Source organism: Mytilus galloprovincialis, chromosome 3 (genome assembly GCF_965363235.1).
Source record: "Mytilus galloprovincialis chromosome 3, xbMytGall1.hap1.1, whole genome shotgun sequence".
Taxonomy (NCBI): domain Eukaryota; kingdom Metazoa; phylum Mollusca; class Bivalvia; order Mytilida; family Mytilidae; genus Mytilus; species Mytilus galloprovincialis.
This window is the reverse complement of record NC_134840.1, coordinates 33941584-33966164: the sequence shown is the minus strand read 5'-3', so window position 1 is coordinate 33966164 and position 24581 is coordinate 33941584. Positions and strand designations below refer to the sequence as shown.

Here is a 24581-nt window from a genome sequence, read left to right as displayed (position 1 = left end):
CTGAAATTAACATGGTTGTTCTTGTCACACAATCATACACATTCAAGATTTGAAATCGATAGTTGTCATCGTAAAAAAGACTGCTGTTCATGTGTGTATGATCGTATATGTTATCAGGGTATTGGTGTGATTCTTATTGCTCTAAAGAAATGTTTGAAAAAGTATTTGTTATTCGCAATTAATACGTCATTGGAATGCGACTAGTACTGCAATACACATTCTGAGGTCTGGCAGGTTCATTTAAAACTCAGTTCCGCAGAAGGCAGAGCTTTTTAAAAAGCGATATCTGTATAGTATACCTGTATAGTATACAGCATATCGATATCTGCAGGGCTGTATCTGTATAGTAGAACACCCAATTGCAGGATAAATACTTGTATTTATGTATGATCGTTTAAATTATTGCCACGTGTTCCGAAATACGCCACAATGTGACAACGTTTGTTCTGGATACTGCAAAGTTCGATACTAAGAACTTACATTTCCATATGTTGTTTATGGTATCATATAGTCAAATAAAACTCATGATTGAAACCCTCCACCTTTTAAAACTTTGAGTGTAAAATTAACATGAATGATAAAAATAATTTTGATAAGCTATGATTTTTATCAAATATCTGGTTAGCAAATATGATGTTATCGGTGTATAAAGATATGTTAAGACAAGTCTTGATTTTAAGGGTGTCACCCAACTTTAAAGACACAATACACAATGCATAAAAAAGGTTACAGTTTGGACGAACCCTCTAAAAACTCCAGTAGGAGTATTTTCTCTTCACGATATGCGTTTTATGTACTTCAAATTTTCATCGTACTCGTTGCAACAGTACTCGGTATACTCATTGGACGATACGCACTGTGTAAAACAGACAAAAGTGTTGACGCAAATAATAAAGTGACACCGGCATGGGACAACTTGTCACCATATTACTTAAAAGATGGGGACCCAGCGATCCGTGAAGAATTGATGAACAGTATAGATGCCAATAATATAAGACAATATCTCAAGTAAGATTTCTCCCTTCTAATTACTGTTTCCTTTTTTTTTCATTTGTAATATATAAAAAAGAAGAAGTGGTATGATTGCCAATGAGACAACTGTCCACAAGAAACCAACATGACACAGACATTAACAACTATAGGTCACCGTACGGTCTTCAACAATGAGCAAAGCTCATACCGCATAGTCAGCTATAAAAGGCCCCGATAAGACAATGTAAAACAATTCTAACGAGAAAACTCACGGCCTTATGGAATATTCTAAAATTTAACAAGACACAATTAATCTTTTTATTTATTCCTTCAATTTGCAACTGAGTTAGACTTGCCTTGAAATGTATTTGCCCTTGGCACACTGATGCAACTATTTGATCAGGATCTGTAAAAAGCACATTGAATCACCACCATCTTTCGTTAGGGTTCGTGGTGCTGAATTCTTAGTTTTCTCTGGGTTTTTTTTTACAGTCAATTGTCTTTTCTTCTTTTTGGGGAGGGGAAGGAAAATGTGTTATACAATATGATATGATTGCCAAAGAGACACCTTTCATGTTGAGACAAAATGACGTAAAAGTTACTAAATATACATCATAACAAGCTTAAAAAGGCCCCGAAATGATCATTCAAACGAAAAAACTCATTTATATTTAAAACATAAAACGAAAAACAAACATGACACTTGTGTGATGACCAATAATTGCCTACATCCACATCATTTGAATTCTTTTGAATAGTTGTCTCATTTGCAATCATACCACATCAAACACATGTACGTTGATGGATTACAAGAGGGAGACAGAGACGGAGCTGTAAGCATTGCTTACCTTCGGTCACACCAAACTTAACAACATACGTACATGTAAAGGCAGTATTAGTTGCCTTTACCCTCAGGGTAATAATTTTTATGAAATTTGCAAAACAAATAACGTCTCCTGCCCTTCCTATGTTAATCCAAATAAAAGCAACACATCAAACTAAGCATACATATTATTGGCTGCTGTTTCATTTATCCACTGACATATCTTTTATAGCATATTAAAGACATATTACCGATTTTTTTTTTATTTTACTCTCATTTTGAATTTGTGTGATCAAATTCTGTAAGAACGAGATCACTGTAAGCAAAACACGTAAGAGCGAGATAGCGAATGTTTATAAGCAAAACAAGTTTAACTACGTAAACGATTATGATACGTTAAGAGTTCAAAGCAAAAAATAGGGGGCCAACATGATAATATTGTTTTCCCTGTTTTGAAAGAGATTTTTACACAACAATGGTGATACATCAATTTTCTTTCTTTTAGAGGTTTATCCGAAAACCCTCATCTTGCTGGCACACCAGCAGACCTGAAACAAGCGAAAGAACTGGAAACATTTTGGAAAGATAATGGAATGGATGAAGTTTTTATCACTCCGTATGACGTTTTACTTTCGTACCCTAATACAACGGACGAGAGCATCATGAACCAAATCCAGATATTAAACGGTTTAGGTGATATACAATATGCATCTCCATTGTATGAAGACATCTTAGATCCTTCAGAAAATAAAAGTAACGTGGTTCCTCCATTTAATGCATACTCGGCTCCTGGGATTGTGAATTCGGTAAATATGCTGTACATTAAAGGAATCGGATACATATTCTTGCCTTAACTTACTGTGTTTATCCAGTGACCTTTGGGGTATCACAATAGCAATGGCTCAAACAGTTTACCAAATTGCAGTTAGATTTCTTCTCCAACTAATTGCAGTTAGATTTCTTCTCCAACTAACTGATCAACTGGTAAAATATTTTAGCAGATTGCTCAAGTGAAATGTTGTTAGTATGAAGTGAGTGCTGTAAAATCAAAAGTAATACTTACCATCCAGATCCAGTTAGTTTATATATTTGTCATTTGTTTCAAACACAAAAATGACTTACTATAGTATGAGTCACTGAATAAGAAGGTCTAATTTTGACATGGAAACTTCTATCATAAATAGATTTTATAAATAAATAGTTGAAAACATTGTTTTGTAAGTCTATAATTTATAGCTCCGTTTTCCAACAACATTTTAGTGCATAATTGTAATTTGGATTTTTTTTTCTAAAGCAATTACTTATCTGCTACCATTAAAGGGAAATAATTTACATTACTGAAAATCAGCAAAATGTTGTCACAATTTTTGTCTGACAAATATCAACTTTCCTCATTTAATTTGTTTGTAACATTACTTTTATGATTATTAAACTTTTATCCTCTGTTTTGAAAAGAAACAATGAAATTTATTTTTAAGATGATTAAAAATTTGAAAAAAATTGTAGGCAAAATCAGAAGCCAGGTATCATTGATTAATTTTTTAGTGTACAATAACTCAATAAAAATTATTTCCCTTTAATGCCAGCAGATCAGTAATTTGTATAGAAAATATTATACGAATCATAATTACACAATAACTTTGTCTTAGAAGACAAAGCTATAAAATATACATCTACAAAACAATGGTTTGAACTATTTATTTATAAAATTTATTTATGATAGAAGTTTCCATGTCAAAATTAGACCTTCTTATTCAGTGACTCATACTATAGTAAGTCATATTTGTGTTTGAAACAAATGACAAAGATATTAACTAAATGGATCTGGATGGTAAGTATTACTTTTGATTTCACAGCACTCACTTCATACTAACAACATTTCACTTGAGCAATCTGCTAAAACATTTTACCAGTTGATCAGTTAGTTGGAGAAGAAATCTAACTGCAATTTGGTAAAGTGTTATGGCCATTGCTATTGTGATACCCCAAAGGTCACTGGATAAGCACTGTAAAGGTGACTCGTCACCTTCAACAGGTCAAAAGATAATAAACAATTAATTTGGGTAAACAAAACAAAAACAAATGTCTATATTCTTTCGCAAAAGCAATTATCTATAGACATTGCCTATCTCTAAAACTCTCTTTTGTCTAAACAAGTTTTTAAAAGAATTACAATCACAACAACTTCATAAAACCTATTGATATTCAAATAGTCGATAACAAACTGACAACACTGTGACAAAACACGACAAGAAACGACAAAAAGAACAACAGTATCCAAAACACAACATGGAGCTTAAGACTGAGCAACATTAACTAAAAAAGAACTGGGGTTATCTTAGATACATGTACGTTGGCCATTCTTCTTTTTATAAAAACAAACAAAAGTTGGAGCAATTCTTGTAAGACGTCTTTAAGTTTTGAATTGGGGATATTTGTGTTAAAGGTAGCAAGGTCTAATATAATAACATAACTTGTAACGGGGTTAATATAATCCTTTAGCGGTTTCGAAAAATTTTGATCCATATTTTTTAATTTCATTAGTCGGAGCTTATTTACGTAAACTACGGACGAGTAGAAGATTACAGGTACCTTGAAGATAATACATCGGTAAATGTGTCCGGGAAAATTGTCATCGCAAGATATGGTAGAATCTTCAGAGGAGATAAGGTAACTCAGTTATAGAAATGCAAATTTAGTTTGTTAAGAATATACACATATAACACATAATTAAAATAAAAGTTTGGCAGTCTTATACAGGGCAGTAGTTGAAACATCATTATAAATAAAACTAACAGTGAAAAATTGAAAAATCTAAAATACGCATACAATTGGTTGTTCCACATCAAATATTTTAAATGAGATTATTCTTTTGTTTGTCATATTATTTTTAAACTTTAGATTATTCTTGAAACATAACAAATGTTTACACCATTTAAAAGAACAGCTAGTTTGGTCTATCAATTATATGTCTTCGTTATATCAGGTTCAGCAAGCAACTAGACATGGTGCAATAGGTATAATTATATATTCCGATCCTGCTGACTACTCCAATAATCAAACAGAAGATGTTTATCCTCATTCTATATGGTTACCTCCTTCTGGTACACAAAGAGGAACTGTGAAGAAAACTGATGGAGATCCATTAACGCCTGGATATCCAGCAACGGGTTCGTCATTGTTTTACATTATGTTATATATTGTATGTAAAGTGGAACAAGTGGACTCTTCATTTCTAACATGCAACATTTAAGATTGGTATTATCTATCTTCATTGCTGTGTTGTGATAAGAAATTTTAATATAAAAAACCAATGCAGGACATATTTCTGCCTGGGAAGAAAAGTGAAAAATAAATAGTATAGAATAATTACATTAGATGTATGTTTCATTATAATACTTTATTCTGATTAGCTAACAGCACATCACGTGTTATTCCGTAAGCAATTGTATCACTCAATAAAACTTTTCATTCATGATAACACGTGGTCCCACAATAAAGTGCACAGGTGAATTAAATAAAAACAATATAAAATTCGTTTTTTCTTCATCATAGCTAAAAAAATGTAATTATAAGTATTGAATGCTTCTTTTTGTAACTTCATAGGGTTGTAAAAGCGTTGACCGTGCGCACATTTTTAGAATGAAGCGCTTCCGCGCTTCATACAAAATGTACTTCGGTCAACGCTTTTACACCCCAATGAATTTACAAAAAGAAGCATTCAATTCTTAAATAAAAACTGAAAATGATACATCGACTCTTACTTCATTTCAATAGTAGTTCGAACTAAGACATTTTATGAAAGCAAAGGTAAATTCGTTTTATGAAATGCAATAAGGCGTACAGTTTACATTCAATTATCAATTACGTATATGTTTTATGAATGTAGCGTTGTTGTTACAAAATCGCTGAAATCATTTTAAAATTAAGGAATATATCTTCCACATGTGAATCTCTGATTTCTTGCCCGGCTTTGGATATACTTTTTTTTAGCATCACTAAAAAAGACATCTTTTGTCGAAATGCACATCTGGTGCAGTAAAATTTGTTAGACGAGTTATCTTAACAAAATACTTATAAATTACCTCTTATTATTCCTTCATTTAATAGAAACTGCCTACAGACTTGGGGACAACGATCCAAGTATGAATCTACCTACAATTCCTGCCCATCCGATAGGTTATGGAATAGCTAGAGAATTATTTGAGTAAGTCTGATTGCATGAAAATGTTATAAATAAGATGTTCGATTGATGTACAAAACCATTCCATCTATGTTGCCGTTTGAAGACTCTAGGTATGGAATATTCAACATTATGGTTGCTATTCAAATGTTAACTTTAAAAGGTGTTTAAAATAAAGGAGCTGTGAAAGCTAATTATAACAAAGAATTTCAAAAAATATACAAGGTGATTAGGACTAAAAGAACTTTTTACCAAATATTATGTTTGTACATTGTTATAGCAGGCTCGTCTGATATTGAAATTAATGCTAATCATGAAAGACAGTTTAAAAACACCACCTTTCTTAAAGCATTAAAGAAAACCACAACAGTATTTTATAATTTTATAATGTGTACGTGTAAGAGAATAAAAGAAAGCATTGCACTGTCTTGAATCTGACTTTTAAATGAAATATAATATATAAATGTATTAGAATAACATGAGGTACGTGAAACAACAAAAAATCTCTCTTTTTTCATCGGCATGCATAGAGGTCAAGTTTTGGTATAATTATCAGTGACAACATTAAATGGTATATAGGTAATGCATCGGATGTCGTTTGACGGCGATACATTTTCGTCTATAAATAAAGAACGTACCAGTAAATACCTAATACTACTAGTATAACCTTATTAATTAGGATTGCTGTCTTTATAGTAAAATGACAGGGACTGCCAACTTACCAGCATCATGGAGAGGGGCTATGAATGTCACATACAGAATTGGAGGACCTTTAAACAATCTAGACTGGTATATTAAGCTACTTATACAGTTCATTCAAACGTTATAATAAACATTATATACATGTTGTGTAAAGAACGGTGCGTCCATCAATGTGGTGATACTTTAAACATAAGTCTTAAGAGATATATTTCTTGTTCATTCATGGCCGTCAAGGCCTCCTCTAGATCTGTACAATGAAACTTTGTGTTAGCTGTCTGTGCTACTCATAAAGCCCGTCATATGTCGTTGCATCTCGTATTTTAGTGAGTGTTCTTCAGTCGGTATTCGCGTCTTTCTAATTAGTAACCCTGCTATACTAGATGTTTGAATGATTTTGGAGTGTATGAGACCCTTCTGTGTGCTTTGGATAAGTTACATGCTTTTTGTGATACTTAAAATTCGGTTGAAATTTGTTACTTTTCGACTCTTTACTATGCACATTCACAATTATTGTCAGACAGACGTTTCTTGTTCATTTGGGGTTTTTATTGTCGATTTGACTTCTGCAATTCATATTACTTATGTAAATATAAAAGAAGGAGATGTGGTATAATTGCTTTCCACCAGAAACAGATGACGTAGATATTAGCAGATATTGGTCACCGTACGGTCTTCAATAATAAGTCAAACCCGTACCTCATAGCAGACTGTATAAGGCCCGACATAAAAAAATAAAAAATAGTTAAATGAGGAAACCTTTGTCCTTAAACAAAAACGAGAAACAAATAAGATCTCCATCAAGACATGACAACCATTTTCATATATAATTCTGTGGGGTGAAGGGTAGATTTGCTAGATGTGCTTGATTAAGGAATATTCTACAGATACTTTAGTCCATTGTTCACCACTGTTGTTATATACTAATTTATTAATTTCAACAGTGTTAATCGTCCATTATGATGGGTATTCTATATATAACTTATCTATTACAAGACGCATATGCAAACACAATTTATTTTTTAGATTGTTTAGTACTTTATAAAAGTTGTCAGACTTACGAGCAAAAATAAATTTATTTTGTGTGAACCATAACGGAGAGTACAATGTATAAAGCTGTGGGGAATAAAAACAGTATAGAACAAAAAATTTTGAAATGATGTCAAACTAACACAAGTATTTTTTAATGTTTTTTTCTTCTTAAATTCCTGCTATGGATTTCGTGTTTTCCTCAAATTACATTGTTCAGGGTTGCCATGCTTAAAATACCAGACTTAAAAGGCATATGCTGATTCTCCGAATCTGCCAATTTGTTCTTGAGGGGAAATGTTAAGTGAAGAAGGTGCAGGTTGTTGTTTCTCATTTCAACTGTTTCACTCTTAGTCTTTTGGTGGCTTTCTAAGGTTTACTATTCTCTATGAGTTTTGCTCAATGTTGTAGGGTCGTACAAGAAGTTGTGTAGTTGTTCATATTATTGTCATTCTTGCCTTTTCCTGATAGTTCGATTGGTAATCATACCACACACCCTTTTGGTATAACAATAGTTCAAAGTAACAGGATAGTTTTTGTCTTTCTTTATATTGTTAGCTTGTGATCTATATGTCTGTATATCAGATGCAGTACTAATGCAAAGGTATATTCCAAAACTAACTAAAGGTTTAATTCATAGGAATTGATAGAACCTAAAAACATTCGCCGTCTTTACTTTTCTTGTGATAGATGGGAATATCCCTGACTGCTTTTCAATGACTATCTGCCTCAATTGTTTTTTTTTTGTTTTTTTTTGTTTTTAGGAAAGTCCGTATGAGAATTTCTACTTCAAATAAGAGGAGGACAATACACAATGTGTTTGGAATAATAAGAGGCGATATTGAACCAGGTCAGTTATACATGTATGTAAATTTATTTGATAATATATGACTGCTTTTATAATTATAATACATGAAAAAACATAAAATTCACTATTAAATCAGTTTTATAAAAAAAAAAAAATGATAGGCTTAAGTGTGTTATAGATCCCGTACGAAATAAGGAGTAGGATCCCACCTAGACACTAGTAGGAATGAAGTAGGAATCTACCTAGAATCAAAGATTCCATATAGAAAGTAGGCGGACATGGAAAATGAACAAAATTCTGACTGGATTAATTAATATTCCTACTACCAAAATCCTACTACCCAGGTGGAATCTTAAAAGTCTGTATGGATTTTTTTTTATTTTGAAAATCTGATTTTATTATTTATTTTCCTACTACATGTACAAGATTTCTACCAATTTCAATTTATAGATTTCTACCAGAAAATCTTTCTACCTGGATTTTTTTTTAGTTATCTTGAACTTGATTCTTGTTTGCTAATGACACACATTTTGCAGTGTAAAATGCAAGCAATTTCCAGTTCAAAAATTCAAAAGTTGTGTTGGAACACAACGCTGCAAGCTAGGGTCATCCAACTACAATATAGAAATGAAAGAACATATGGCTTATGAAGACTGAAGGTACTTCTTGTACATTCAAAAGGATTTTTGTATCTGCCTGCCAAAAATATTTAGTAATCAATTAATTCAACAATAGTGCATAATTTTACTCATTAATTCACTCTTAATTTCATCTATGCATATTTTTGGCTTATCTTCATGTTTGTGTATAATTCAATTTCTAGCTTGCATATATTGCAGTTTCCTTATACATTTCAAATGTCCATTTTCTTAAAGGTATTCCATGAATTTCCTTTGTTCTTTGTTGTTGAGATCCAATTGAAACTTTTAAAAATCATTGACCCAGTTGTGAATTTGTGAATATACACTTACATTTTGTATATTTCAGATTCCTACCGGAAAGTATTTTTTCTGGGTGGAATTTTGAAAAATTCCTACCAGGTTTTCTGGTAGGAATTTTATTTTCCTACCAAATTATTCCTGCTAATTTGCATATTTCTGGTAGGAATATACAATGTTCCTACTAAGAAACTCCTGCTAATTAAAATTTTTCGGCTATTTTCCATGTGATTTCCTACCACTGTCTGACTAGAATATCACTCTTTTCTGGTAGGAATTCAGAGCAATATTCCTACTATATTCCGTGTACATTCCACATGGAATAGTTCATACAGGTTTAATCATGCATTAAAATACTTTACATATAACTAGTTTTCTGCTTATAACTTTAAACGTCAAGAATAAGACTTAATTTTTTTCCTATGAATGTTAAGCCACATACCACGAACCACATATTACAAATGCTGCTCCAGTCAACTTTTCAACTACATCAATTGAATATAATTGCAATGTGCAAATATTACAGAAATGAAAAGTCTTACAATTCGCTTAAAAGAACCAGCATGGTGAGTATTCAGATGCGGAAAACACAAACAGAATAAAACAAATACATAAGAAATGAGGACATACTATCATAGGTTTTAATGTGTTTTTATGTTCCAATTCATTCAATTTGTATTACGGACAAACGGGGATATCGTTTTTTTCCCAGACCGTTATGTTCTAATGGGTAACCATAGAGACGCTTGGGTTTTTGGAGCAATAGATCCATCAACTGGTACAGCTGTTATGAAGGAAATATCACGTGTTATGGGCAACCTTGTGAAATCAAGTAAGTGTGTGTTTCTGCTGTAACTGAATTGTTTGCAAACAATATTTTGGAACTAAACGGAGAACATGTTCTTTACAGGGTAGGGATTTTGAGACATGAGTGTACAAGTTATTCTTACTTAGTGTTTATTGTGCGGCATTTGTAGCATATAGTTTAAAAAATACAAATTTGAGTAGTTACATTTTTATATCCGTCCTAACCCAAAATAATTCAATCGTTGTGTTTCACCTATTTTATCGTGATCGGACGAAAGACACGATTATCAGACTGAGACTATAATTGATTCTGATTTTAAAATATTATATTTAGAAATAGTATCTTTTGAAACTATAGTTCTAATTTTGAAACATGACATGATTTTTGTATTGCTTTACTCCTTGCACTTTACTTATTTCTGTTCCATTTATGTTCAACTAAAGTAATAAACATATTAAACGTGTGTTTCTCTTGGAGTCTCAAATTGGTATATACACTTCAATCTGAAGATTGATAGTAAACGTTTATTTCTCTTGGTTTCTAGAACAACGGAAAATAGATACACTTACATAAAGAACATCAATTAAGCCACTGTATCCTGCAATTATGAAACATCAAAACATATCCGTAAGGACTATCATAACCTGTTAACTACAATATCTTTTTTTCTCATATAGAAAAATGGCGACCAAGACGTTCAATAATTTTTTGTAGTTGGGGAGGAGAAGAATACGGGTTAATTGGCTCTAACGAATGGGTAGAGGTAAACTGAATGTATATCTGAATTTATAGACCAATATCGGCAAAAACGGAATAAAAAGCTGTTTCAATTTATATAAACTATAACATACAAGGACAATGACTTTTATATCATCGGTTTTATTTGTCATTAAATGTTAGTGCATCACACGGAGTCTCGATTAAAACTACCATTTTTATCCTTCCATTAGACTGTAAACAGCAGATTTAGTAGTTATTTGTACAATATGAAAAACAGAATAATCGGGAATGAATGAGTACATTACTAATAACGACGTACCAAAATAATCCTATGGGAAATATTTATGTCTCAATAAAGTCATAACTCTCTAAAATAATAAGCAATATTTGTATGAAAACCTCAAGATTCAAGACAAGATGCAATTGTGGTTTTTATACTTTTAACAAATTAAAAGACAAAATTAATTTGCAAGCTCATTTTAAAATATGTTTTTTAAAATAAATATAATTTGAATATAACCTACAACACTCTTCATAATTAAAAGGGAACGAATATAAGGCGCTACATATAATAGATGACCGGTTTATCAACGTCCAGCAACAAGTGTTACTTGATCAGGAAATGTCTACCATAATCAAACATGCACATGTTTTGAGATATGTATATAAGAATCCAGGAAAGCAGTATAAATAAATCACAATGACGAGTTCTGATACTGTGGAATCTTACAAAAGTGTCGTTACATCGGACCGTAAGAGTTCCAATCATCCTATTTCATTATCTTCTTTATATTAAAAGACAATTTTCTTTGAGAAAATTGTCGAATTTTAGAATAATTGTAAAACTGACTAAACAACGGAAGTAAACGACCGTCTTATAACATTGTGATAGAAAACACGAGTCTCTCTCGTGTAGAGTTTTGATCCGTTTTAAGGATTTTGTTATGATATTATTGTGTGTATTAGCCTAAATAAGTTCTTAAATATTTTTATTAGGTTTGGATTTCAAAATTTATTTGCATCGAGCATCACTGAAGAGGTTTTTTTCGAAATTCGCATTTGTTGTAGTTTTATAAAAAAAAAATCTGTATAATATAATCTTTGATAATTCTTTTGGAATAAATCATACGCACGACTGCTGCATTGTTATTTGCATCACGCGTGATAATTTTCATCATGTAACATTTATAATACTGAAAATTAAAAGAAAACAATCCATTTTTTTATATTTCGCCCTTTGCCTTTATGCACCACGGTTTCTTAAAACATCTTTTAAAGTTAAAATAAATTGGGATTCATGATAAGATAGTAGAAAAATAAATATTGTTATGTTTTATTTTTCAGCAATTTGTTAAAAATCTACAAACACGATCTGTTGCTTATGTTAATGTAGATATAGCAGTTGGAGGCAAGTAAAATTACCATAAATTATCTAAAGAAAAAAAAAGTTATGTTACTTTTAAGGTTCTCGTCATGAATTTCTGGAGAGGCGTGACAAAATTACCTAAATTATACAGAAAGAGATCTTTTGACGTAGATTATTTTTGTTCAAAACCAACATGTCGTGCACATTCACTCTACTAATAGTATTACTTTGTTTGAGAAATCAATTTTCATATTTCGTTTTTTTTTGTTCTCATCATAGGGAATTATTCGCTCTCTGTAGCTGCATCGCCCCTGTTGAACAGTGTTATTTATAATATAACAAAAAAGGTAAGCTATAATTAATCATACACTTATTTGCACAGAAATCATGCCGTTGATTTCTCGTTTGAACTGTTTTACATTTTTGCATGCCAGAACCTTTTTTTTATCGCAACTACTATAATACATTTCTTGGAATATCATTGGTTGAAACGACCGCGTGGAGACTATGTATTATCTAATATCGGGTGAGTAGGTGTGGTTTATTTTAATACACGGTGGGTAGTGGTGTTGCGTTCCTTGGTAAAAACAACACGAAGTTGAGGGAAAATCTGAATCGTTCGCCCGAACATTGATGATGAACGATTGAAATTAATGTAGAAAACAAATGAATATATAACAAGATGAAGTTGTTCTTGGTTGCATTTGTTTTGTATAGACCAATGGAAGTAGGGTCTTTACATTGAAGACTTTATCACTAGTCTTAAGGTGGTACCTAACACTATAGGGAGATAACTCTGTAAAATCAGTTCGACGTTTTAATTACGTTGTGTTGTGAAGGGAATATCAAGCTTCTCAATGATCAAAATAAGTGTTTGGCAAACTGCTATATAACCAGTGTAATTTTTCTGATAAAACGGTTGGCTCAAATTTTTTGAATTTTTTATATTTTTGTAAAAGGGTCAAAGTAAATACTTTGTCAAAATTTTAAGAAAATTAAACGAGCCAAATTAATTTTTAGTTAAAAGTGTTGGGTACCACCTTAATAGCACATGTTAAGATATTCGGTGAGGTGAATTCGTCACACATTGTGCTAGACGTAGTGACCTGATACGATATATATGGGATGAGTAAATTTCTTGCCCCTCCTACTATTTGGCCATTATGTTTTATGGACTATGCGTCTGTACGTTCGCCATTCGATATGTTTATCTTGTTTCACTTTAAAACGTTTTGGTCAAGGTAGTTTACTTTTATGTTGGGTAACATTGAATTGAAACTTGGTACACATGTTCATTGTGATGTGAAATTTTAAGTTTATTATAATGCCAAAATATAGTTCAGGCGGATCATGGCGTCATATGAACACAGATTCTTGCTTTAAATTAATCTATAATTGAGTTCATCAACATATAATCTTTGTAACTCTCTTGGTAAAGTGAACGGCTTTTATTTTAGATGCCAAGTCCTGATATGCAGAACACTTATAGCTCTTTGTATTTAAAATGGGCGCATGATCATCCTGATGAGGACGATATAACCAAACCGAGGTAAAGTCAACGATATTTGTCATGCTTGGAGGGATGGTCATTTGCTGACATTTAAAAAAAAAAATGATTTTTCGTTATCTTGACAATTAGAAACTGATAACAGCAAGATTGATTAAGAATACAAAATCTATGAGTTTGACTGTCCCTTTGGTATCTTTCGTCCCTCTTTTAGATACTCCATTATGTGATCTCTTAGCATTACATAAAACAATTATTCATCTACCTACATTTCACTCGTAAGCTCTGTTAGAGCCTTTAAGCTGAAATTGAAATTTACTCTTTTGTACCGTGATGACTATAAATATTAATCTGGCATATACAAGGAATCTCATTTTATACATGTGTTCGTTTGTTTCTTACTTGAAATATTTTGTTTTGCTTCATTGTAAAGTTGTATCCTTATGAATAATGTCTTCTTACAGCATTGATGTAGCTGGCTCTGGAAGTGATTTTGCACCGTTTGTACAGCTTGCTGGTGTTCCTATATGTGACATATCATATTCAACGAAGGTGAGTACTCTACCTTAAGTTCTTACTAGATAGACATAACTTCTATAGTGAAAGAAAACTTGAAATTGAATGTGTGTGACTTAATTTATCATCATGGAAGTAATTGTATTTGTTGAAACAAAATAAAAACAAAAATATATTGCCACCTTAGTAGCAATAAACCAACTTCACCTGCATATTGGATATTATTTCCCCAAATTATTCGGTATTCAAGAGCTTGCAGCTGCTTCTGAGACTTTGAAAAACGTCACCAGTGTCTGAGCAGAAAGTTGATTATTCGGAGGTATATCATAGAACGTCTCGTGCTTTTTTCTAATCAAAGAGCTGAAAGCTCTGAAGAAAAATGACGCCACTGTCTCTAATATTGGGATAGTTTTTATGCAAGTCTTGATTTTCACATACCGTAATTAGTTTAACAATGCAACATGTCTCGTAAGCATATAATTGATATTCGTATATGTGTGTGTGTGTGTGTGAAGTGAAGGTGACAACTGGCTGTTTTTTAAGACAAATGAATAGGTCAAGACTACCTGAATTGTACAAATAAATACCATAGAAAGGCTTGTATATTTCTCACTGGTACATAGTCTGAATCCGGGTCCGTTCGCGCCCACTCATGTTCGCACCCATTCTTAATTGGTTTTGTGTTTAATAACTCTGTAAGCAAGTGTTTTCTTATACGTATAATTGTTGTCATCGTCTCAAAATAAAGTGAGACAGCATTTTTTTTTTGTGTTGAATAAATCTAAATCATGTTTTAGATAGCGTATTGTTAAAAATTATAATAATCCTTTCTAAATAAAGTGGTATTTTGTCAACGTTTTATTTTGTGTTGAATAACTCTTAATCATGTTTTGGTTAGTGTATTGCTATAACTTTGTTTCATTGACTTCTTTCAAAATGAAGTGAGATTCTGACTATGTTTTTTTCTGTGTGTTGAATAGATTTTATCATGTTTTGGTTATAATAGTGGATTGCTATATTTTGGTTCCTATATTTCATTGTTTCGTTGTTTCAGATCAAAGGGACCAAGCTGTAAAAAACAATTATCTTTTGTGTTTTTCCTTTAAAATCTTCAATGTTTTACTCATACCAAGCTATAAATACATTCAGTATTTACACCAAAGCAATTTAAAACAACAATCATGATTTTCCAATTATTCAACTTGAATTTGAATTAAAATTGGGCGCGAATGAGTAGAGTGCAAACGGACCTTGGGTGCGAACGTGCGAGGTGCGAACGTGTAGGGTGCGAAAGTGTATTGGGCGCGAACAGACCTGATACCACATAGTCTGAACCCCCTTCTCCCACAAAATATTAAGTAAATAATCTTTTCGTTACTGTTATCAAAGGTCTAATGAAACTCAGGTAATTTCAAACATTTGTCAAAGCACCTGGACAAATCAGCACCTGGTTAAATCGACACCTGATATAGTCAATTCGTTACCCATGTTAAATATAAATTTTAACAGTATTTAAAGCAAACAGAGTAAAAATAAGTAAGGGGTTGCCAGAATTTTTTTCAGTATTTAAGCAAAAAGAGTTAAATACTAACTTTCACATTTTTGGGTGTTCATGTACATTTTGTATCTATTTATTTTTCTCAACTTAATGACTTTTTTGGTGTATTTTTAATGATATATATATATGAGTAGTCAAAATAATTATTACGTCTGCAAGGCTTTTTTAATTTTATTTTGGGACACCTTTCTATGACCGCAAGGCTATGTTAATTGTTTTCTGGGACGCCTTCCTACGAAGCCTTCCTTTGAACTTCGTAGGAAGACATCACAGAAAAAAAATAAAATAGCCTTGTCAGACGTCATAATTATTTGGACTAATACATGAGATATTGGATATTTTTATGCATTATTTAAACCAGTTGAGCATTTTACAGGATTGTTTGTTTAATGCTTTTTAAACTTTACTGAAAAAAAACACCTTAAATTTGCTAATTATTTGGCATGAAAGTTTGATTTATTGAAAGGGACTCATGGTTTTCCATTTTATTTTAATAATTGTCTAATTGTTAAAACAACAGCTTGGGTAAGGGCTTCGTTGTTTACCTTTATACACAACAACATAATTTCACTTTGGTTTCGTTGTTTACCTAAATACACAACAACATATTCACTATGTACTTGGTAACAGTTATTAATTAATTGAATAGAAAATATTATAACAAATATTATTGGATGCCGAATTGACGTCAAATAGGTGCCGATTTGACTAGATGCCAATTTAACCAGGTGCCAACTTGACTTGTACGTTTCAATTCCTCTGCGATCGTTTGCGGTATTTTCTTGAGAAAAACCTATTTTCCATCATCAAAGAGAAGAAGAAACTGCTTGAAAATGATTCTGGAACGCTTCATGATTGTTAAAATAAGTTAAATTCACTCAAAAACAATTTTAAAACTTGCGATGTTTAAACAGGCAGTTTTCAAAAGCACGTGTAAAAGAAGAAATTAACCGGTGAGAGTGGAAATCCGTACATAACAGATATCACTATAGTACGACTTTGAAAGCAAAACAGTTCCATCCTTTTGTAAAACAGTCTTTAATATACCTATCACATTAATGTTTGAAGGGTCTTAAGCTTATTCAAACCATAAAAGTCGGTATGAAACACCAAAACGAAATGAACAATAACCGATTACGTTTTGTAGTTTACAAATTCTAAACTGGTTCCCGTCAAACTACAACACTTTGTTCGAGTGTAGTGGAATACAAGCAGAAACCAGTTAGTTTGTAAACTGGTTCCTGGCTAATTACTACACAATGCCCTCTCATGCATAATGATAACACAGCAAATTCCAGTTTGTATAGAAAATAGTAAATACGAAACCAAGCGCGGTAGGCAGAGAAATGTAATGAAGTTCAGGTCGCCAGTAATGGAACAATGACTGCGTCATTTTCCAAAAAAAGGTTCATCGGAAGGTTCAAAGACATTGTTGGTAAATATTCCGTATCAACTTCACAAAGAATACACGATGGTCTTGAAATATAGATTCTAGGTACTGACGTTGTTTATCATCTATTTAACGTATTCTTTTATTTGTCTTTGTGAATATAACTTTTAATGTTCAGTCTATTTTTGGTAACCCATTTGACCTTGCTCGCCACTTACTTCCCGTCATTGTGATATTGTGCATTGGTAAAAAAAAAATTGTACTCTTGTCTTTACATTTTGCTAATGCGATTGTCTATCATACCTTTTGTGATTCTTTGTTGGCATATTTGTTTGTTTTTATAGTGATTTATATTATAATACAATGTTGAATGCTGCATACATTTTGACATGTTTACCGATTTTGTTAGTTTATTTTGTTCACACATCGTTGTCAATTTAATGAAATTGTTTACGGCGACTGTCATATAAGTGATAGGTTCAGTTAGATTTAAAATCCATAAGAAAATGCCTATGTCAAGTCGGGAATACGACCATTGTTATCCAGTCGTTTGGTGTGTTTGGGATGTCTATTTTGAATAAAGCTCGGAATTCGGTAGTTTTGTTTATTTATTTTCTGCTAACACATTACGAGTAATTGATATAAATTTTCATATGGAAATATTGTAACTATTTAAATATTTGAATCTTTCATTTTATAAGCTTGGGAGCACACTATGATTTTTTTTCTAGCATTCAAATTATGTCATTTTGATATCATACACTATGCAGAACGGTAAAAACTGTCTTTCTTCTTTTTTCTTTGCTCGAGATACATTTGTAGTTTAATTTTATTTACAACCACTGGGTCGATGCCATTGCTGGTGGAGATTTATTTCCCCGAGGGTATCACCAGCCCAGTAGTCAGCACTTTTGTGCTGACATGAATTATCATTGATATGTTATATTTATAAATTAACTGTTTACCAAATTTTTCTACCTCAGGCATAGATTACCTTAGCTGTATTTGGCAAAACTTTTAGGAATTTTGGTCCATACTACTCTTCAACTTCGTACTTTATTTGGCCCTCTTAACTTTTTGGATTCGAGCGTCACTGGTGAGTCTTTTGTAGACGAAACGCGCGTCTGGCGTATGTACAAAATTTAGTCCTGGTATCTATGATGAGTTTATTAATAACATTGTTTTAGAACAATTTCATTATCAATTGAAAAAATCTATAGGTAAAACTTCTCATTTAAATCAAGTATGTAAAGCACTTAAAATATTTCAAAGCCAACATAAAATTTAAGGAAAATAGATTTGAGAATGAAAACGGGGAATGTGTCAAAGAGATAACTCACCGACCAAAGAAAAAACACCACACAGCCTCCAAAGGGTCTTGAACGCAGCGAGAAAATCCCGAACCCATTTTCTTCTTTAGTCCATTTGAATAATTTTGAATATACTGTAAACAAATTGTTTTATTCAAAATAATAATTACTGGATAAATATCTCAAAATTTGGTCGCAAAGAACATAGATTGAAACAACAGATAGAAAGTTATCCTTGCACAGCATTTCAATTATCAAGTAACAATGTATATAATGTGTGTCAATGTTGTCTGTTTTTACAGATGACCACGATTACAATGTATATGTTACAAATGCTGTCACCACAATCCCGTTCTCTTTTCATCGCTTTTGAAAACATCAGACGCATTTCATTAGCGAATTTCTACTAACAACAAGTAATGTTACCGATGCCATTATTGGAATAGAATCTGCATACCTTTCCTACCGGAGCACCTGAGCTAAACCTTGTTGTTGTTGGAATTTGTGTTGCACAATCTTTTGTTTTCCATATTTCGTTTGTCTTTACGTCGTCATTCGTTAACTGTGTTTCCTTGTCGATATCAATTTTTCTGGACTTGCAAGTTTTTAGTATTGCCTAAGTATTGTCCGCCTCTTTTCATATACTTATTGCAACGTTCTGAAATGTTCAGACAACTATATTTAAAAAAGTCAAATATCAATTCAATCTGTCGTGTATAAAAATTATGTAATCTTGATTCAACAATACCTTGGTAACAAATGCTCAATATATAATAAATAATTGTGAAATTGAGATCAAAATAGTTATTTTTACATGTATAAAGTAATTTTGATTATTAGATATATATATCCATAATTTGTGTTTTTCTCTTAGACTGGTGGTTATCCCTTGTATCATTCCAAGTATGAAACTTTCAACGTTGTCGACAAATTGATGGATCCTGGTTTTAAGGTATAAAGACATTTGCTTAATATACATTTTGTTTACAATGAAAACTTTATAGAAGTGTCAGTTAAATGAATGGGATATTTTTTTAATTTAACATAGTTTTACTGCCTTACAAACAGGAGCGACAACAGTACAGCATATGTGTTGGTGATCATATTCCCCCCGACTATATTACATTCAAACAAATTATTCTGCAACGAAATAAACTCATGATTAAGAACGGACGGCGTATATTGTATATGGAACTATGCCTTTTGTCTGCTTATGACTAATTCTCAGCTCCATAAAACTTATTAACATTGAAAAATTCTTCAAGGTTCAAGAATGATTTACAGTTTAAACCAAATGTATTCATAATGAATCCTCTCATTGCCGATATTACTTGGGTTGTTACAAAAACCTTCACCAGGAACGCTCATCCAAACTTTGAAAGCTAGGGATGTAAAAAAGGAAAACTTCAGCAACTACATTTCGTTTTAATGTTTTTAATAGTATCATAGAGTAGTAGCACAAGTGATGGCTGAAGTTTTTATGTTTTAATAGTAGCATAGAGTAGTAGCACAAGTGATGGCTGAAGTTTTTATGTTTTAATAGTAGCATAGAGTAGTAGCACAAGTGATGGCTGAAGTTTTTCTGTTTTAATAGTAGCATAGAGTAGTAGCACAAGTGATGGCTGAAGTTTTTATGTTTTAATAGTAGCATAAAGTAGTAGCACAAGTGATGGCTGAAGTTTTTATGTTTTAATAGTAGCATAGAGTAGTAGCACAAGTGATGGCTGAAGTTTTTCTGTTTTAATAGTAGCATAGAGTAGTAGCACAAGTGATGGCTGAAGTTTTTATGTTTTAATAGTATCATAGAGTAGTTGCCCAAGTGATGGCTGAAGTAACAAGACGTCTGTCAGAGGAATTACTCGTTCCATTTGTTGTAACTGATTTTTCACTTAAACTTCAACAACTAGTAACATTACTGGAGAATGAGTATGGACAATTGTTATCAACGAACAACATTAGCATGCGTAATGTATTTTAACAATTATATTACTATACAAGTCTTAGACGATATCAAAATGTTTGACATTAAGGTATTTCGATTACATATAAAATAAAATAAAATGACGTTTCAAATAAAAAAAATGCTTCGCAATTATGATATATAATCAGCTCTTTAATCATTGTTGACGAAAACATAAAAACGTCTGTGAAACATGAAACGCAGGAACTGCATAATTATCGATCATCATTGTTCGATAATACTAAGTCAATACTTTTTACTTGTAAAAGATATTTGAGTCTTTTTACCAAAATACAATTGCCTTTTTTTATTATTATTATTATGTTCTGCTTTTAAGGACCGGTTTGTTGATGCTTCCGCATTGTTTTGGGTGCTTTTATTTGCTTTACTAGTATGACAAGTATTCTGCTGGCAAACATTTTATACACATTGATATGTAGAAAAAATGTGTTTTTGTTCATTAATTTGTGTTTTTAATTTTCAGCCGAACTCCATAATGCTGCAAATTCATTCACGAAGTCAACAACATCATTTCAGAAATTTGTTGACAAACTAGACATGCAAAAGTATGTAAATTTATAATAAACACAACATATCAGGGACCTATTGTTCAGTGGTTGTGGTTTTTTGATGTACATGTAGTTCATAAAGGGTTTCACGTTCATTATATATATAACCCCGTGAAATTCCGACATAAGTCCGTGAACTTTGGCACGGGTTACATTAAAGTTTGTAGGTCTATAATGACACTATGGCTGCTTTAAACGCAAGACCGTATAAAAATATATACAAATTTATTCACACAAGTTTACAGTTCGAAAGCTAGGGGAAGACTGCCCCAGCAACAGTTTACAAAACATATAAATTAAGTCCAAGATAAGGGTATTAAAACATTATAAAAGGTTCTCATGAAATATATGATCTATCATTGTCTTATCTTATGTAATCATAAACGGATTATTGTCCTCCGGCTTAACGTAGCAAAATAGCGATAATAGCTTCTTTTGAAGTTGAGTGTAAGTTTAGCACTTTTGACAGCCATTGGATTAAGTTGTAAAATAGTAAATCTATAATCTCTTTGGATATTTGAAATAAGAAACATTATATTTAAGAATGAAACCAGAAATATTCAGCTAAAACTAAAACGAGAAATAATCAATTTAAAACGAAATCGAAACGAGAGTTCATATAAATATTCAAAACGAGAGTTCATATAACTATTCAAAACGAGAGTTCATATACATATTCAATTCCAAACGAGAGTTCCTATAAAGCACTTTGAAAATTATAGTAAAAGTTCCCAATGTCACTTTTCTTCCGGTTATATATAGATTATACCGTTGGTTTTCCTGTTTGAATTGATACACATAACATAAGTCTATTGGGGTCCTTTATAGCAGAATAGCTTGTTGTTCGGTGTGAGCCAAGGCTCCGTGTTACAGCCCGTACTTTTACCTATTATAATTATCAACTTTTACAAATTGTGACTTGAATGGAAAGTTGTTTTGTTTACATTAATACCACAACTTCCTATTTCAATTATGTAATAAAGTATTGGTTGGGTTTTCACAAATAATACATTGCACCGTGTGCGTTGTATTTTTAAAGTTGTTATTTGTCTAAAAACTTTGCATTGTAGTATGTTTTTATTCACATATCTCGAATTTGTCAACCATTGTATTTTCAACACACTAAAAACTTCAAATTGTCATTGATTAGTAACAGAACCATTTTGTTAGCAAAATCAAAAGTATGTGCATACTTGTACAAAACAAAGACAAGATATTTATAAAGCGATGTCATTCCATTACTATATTTTGATTACGATTATCATTGCTATTGACGTATATGTTTATAATCGAAAATTATTATGCTTGTGGACAATTTCAGAAGAAAAATTTTCATTTCAGTCCATATGCAATCAGAATGATCAACGATCAGATGACATTACTCGAGAAAGCGTTCCTTGATCCACAGGGGTTGCCTGGGAGACCGTTTGCAAGGTGAGGGTCAGACTAGAAGACATCAAAAGATTACCGAACAATCTTTATTGTTCCCTAGTTGTTGAAGCTGATGCAATGCTCTAAATTGGCTCTGTTGTAGACAAGTATTGATTAAAATCAACACAGGCATGACCAAATAACTGAAATCAACACGTCAAAATAAGGAATTTTGCAAAATGGACAGAATATGTAAAAGTGTCAATTTAGTTACATTTATGTTACGTTCTCTTTTCGTCCACGTCATTTCAATTTAAGGATTTGAAATTAAACATACCAGTTTTTGCGAGTACTTATATTTCAAATTTCAAAATTAAACTATAAAAAGGGGAGAATTGCTGTAACTTATCAACAAGAATAATGTTTTCAGTCTTACAGTGTAAACACTCGAGAATGAATCAATGGCGTTGTAGGCAATTTCTCTATGAATTATGCGCCGTCAGAACAAATTAGCCTTTATATAAAACAGTAATCGAAATCATCGCTTTAATGTTCTACATCTTAAGCTATCTGAAGCTACTTAGAAGATATCATATTGACAATATAAAACTTCTAAGGGTTACTTACATGTAGGTTAAAACTTTGTGACTGCCCAGGCAACATGCATATTATATGTTTATTTCATTGGAAAATAAGTTTATTTAACGAAGCCCAATTTAACACTGATTTAAAATATTAATGTTTTATATTATTTACTAGGTATAATAAGGAATAAAATAAAATAATAAAATTAATGAAAAACCAGATGTATCTGGAAGCGATGCACGAGAGTTGAAAAATTGGCAAAAAAAACCTACATCTGCGAGCATGGCATTATACATGCACTTAGCAATTTAAGTTTTGCTTATTAATTGAGGAATAACGATAAACAGTCTTCATTTTATTGCGTTTTATAACACCTTTAAATTCATTGTGGAGGATTGCCTTTACATCACCGATTCCAAAATAAGGGGAAAACTATGGAAAGTTGTTCGATAATTTTTGTTAAGTGTTTGAGTACTTGATAGTAGATATGTTCATTCATATACAAAGAGAAGATGTGGTATGATTGCCAATGAGACAACTCTCAACATGAGACCAAAATGACACAGAAATTAACAACTATTATAGGTCACCGTACGGCCTTCAACGATGAGCAAAGTCCATACCGCATAGCCAGCTATAAAAGGCCCCGAAATGACAATGTAAAACAATTCATACGAGAAAACTAACGGCCTAATTTATGTAAAATATGAACGAAAACAATTTTGTAACATATAAACAAACGACAACCACAAAATAAAAGACTCCTGACTTAGGACAGGCACATACATGGAGAATGTGGCGGGGTTAAACATTCAGTGTACTACCGGTATTCAATCAATCTGCACACACAAAATTTTGAAATCCGGTGTCGTCTTTCTCTCTTTTTTTCCAATTTTGATTTTATTACCAACTTGCTATTTATAGCAGAGAGTTCAAGATGTTTGCGATATAGTTGTTTATTCTCTATGATAATAACCTTGTCTAGATAAAAAAAATCATAAGAAAGTACTGACACTGACTTTAGGGCTATTTAATGCGCTATAGTTGGTGTCTAATCTAAAGACTGAATAATTATTGTTCTCATAGTTCTCACATTGTCCACAATGAAAATTTCAGGTGATTAAATCAGGAAAAATTAAAACATAATAAAAAATATACTTTTTTTCCATTTCTAGACATGTTCTGTTTGCGGAGAGCAGTGTCAATAGCTATGCTGGAAGTAGTTTTCCAGGACTTGTTGATGCTTTATTCGAGATTGAAAAGGATCCAAATCAGACACAAAGATGGAACGTAGTCAAGAAACATTATTCTGTTATTTTGTTCACTATTGAATCCGCAGCCTCTACATTACGCGAAGTTACTAAATTTATGCTATAGTCTCATGCGTATGACTTTTGTAACAATTACATTTTTTTTCTGTTTTAAAAACTGTATAAACTGACGTACTAAATAAAAAAAAATGTTGACTA

General features: G+C 31.9%; 1 protein-coding gene across 1 annotated transcript; it reads left to right on the top strand.

The window, feature by feature from the left end:
* The first annotated feature begins 650 nt into the window (after positions 1–650).
* On the top strand, positions 651–24581 carry LOC143067779 (putative N-acetylated-alpha-linked acidic dipeptidase). The gene is made up of 18 exons (XM_076241319.1): positions 651–1008; positions 2301–2601; positions 4340–4465; positions 4782–4965; positions 5906–6002; positions 6675–6767; positions 8471–8556; positions 10165–10284; positions 10938–11023; positions 12325–12388; positions 12626–12693; positions 13804–13895; positions 14318–14405; positions 19502–19579; positions 20426–20591; positions 21072–21153; positions 22498–22590; positions 24288–24581. The coding sequence occupies exons 1-18, from the start codon at positions 713–715 to the stop codon at positions 24487–24489; spliced, it is 2322 nt and encodes a 773-aa protein (XP_076097434.1). The 5' UTR covers positions 651–712; the 3' UTR covers positions 24490–24581.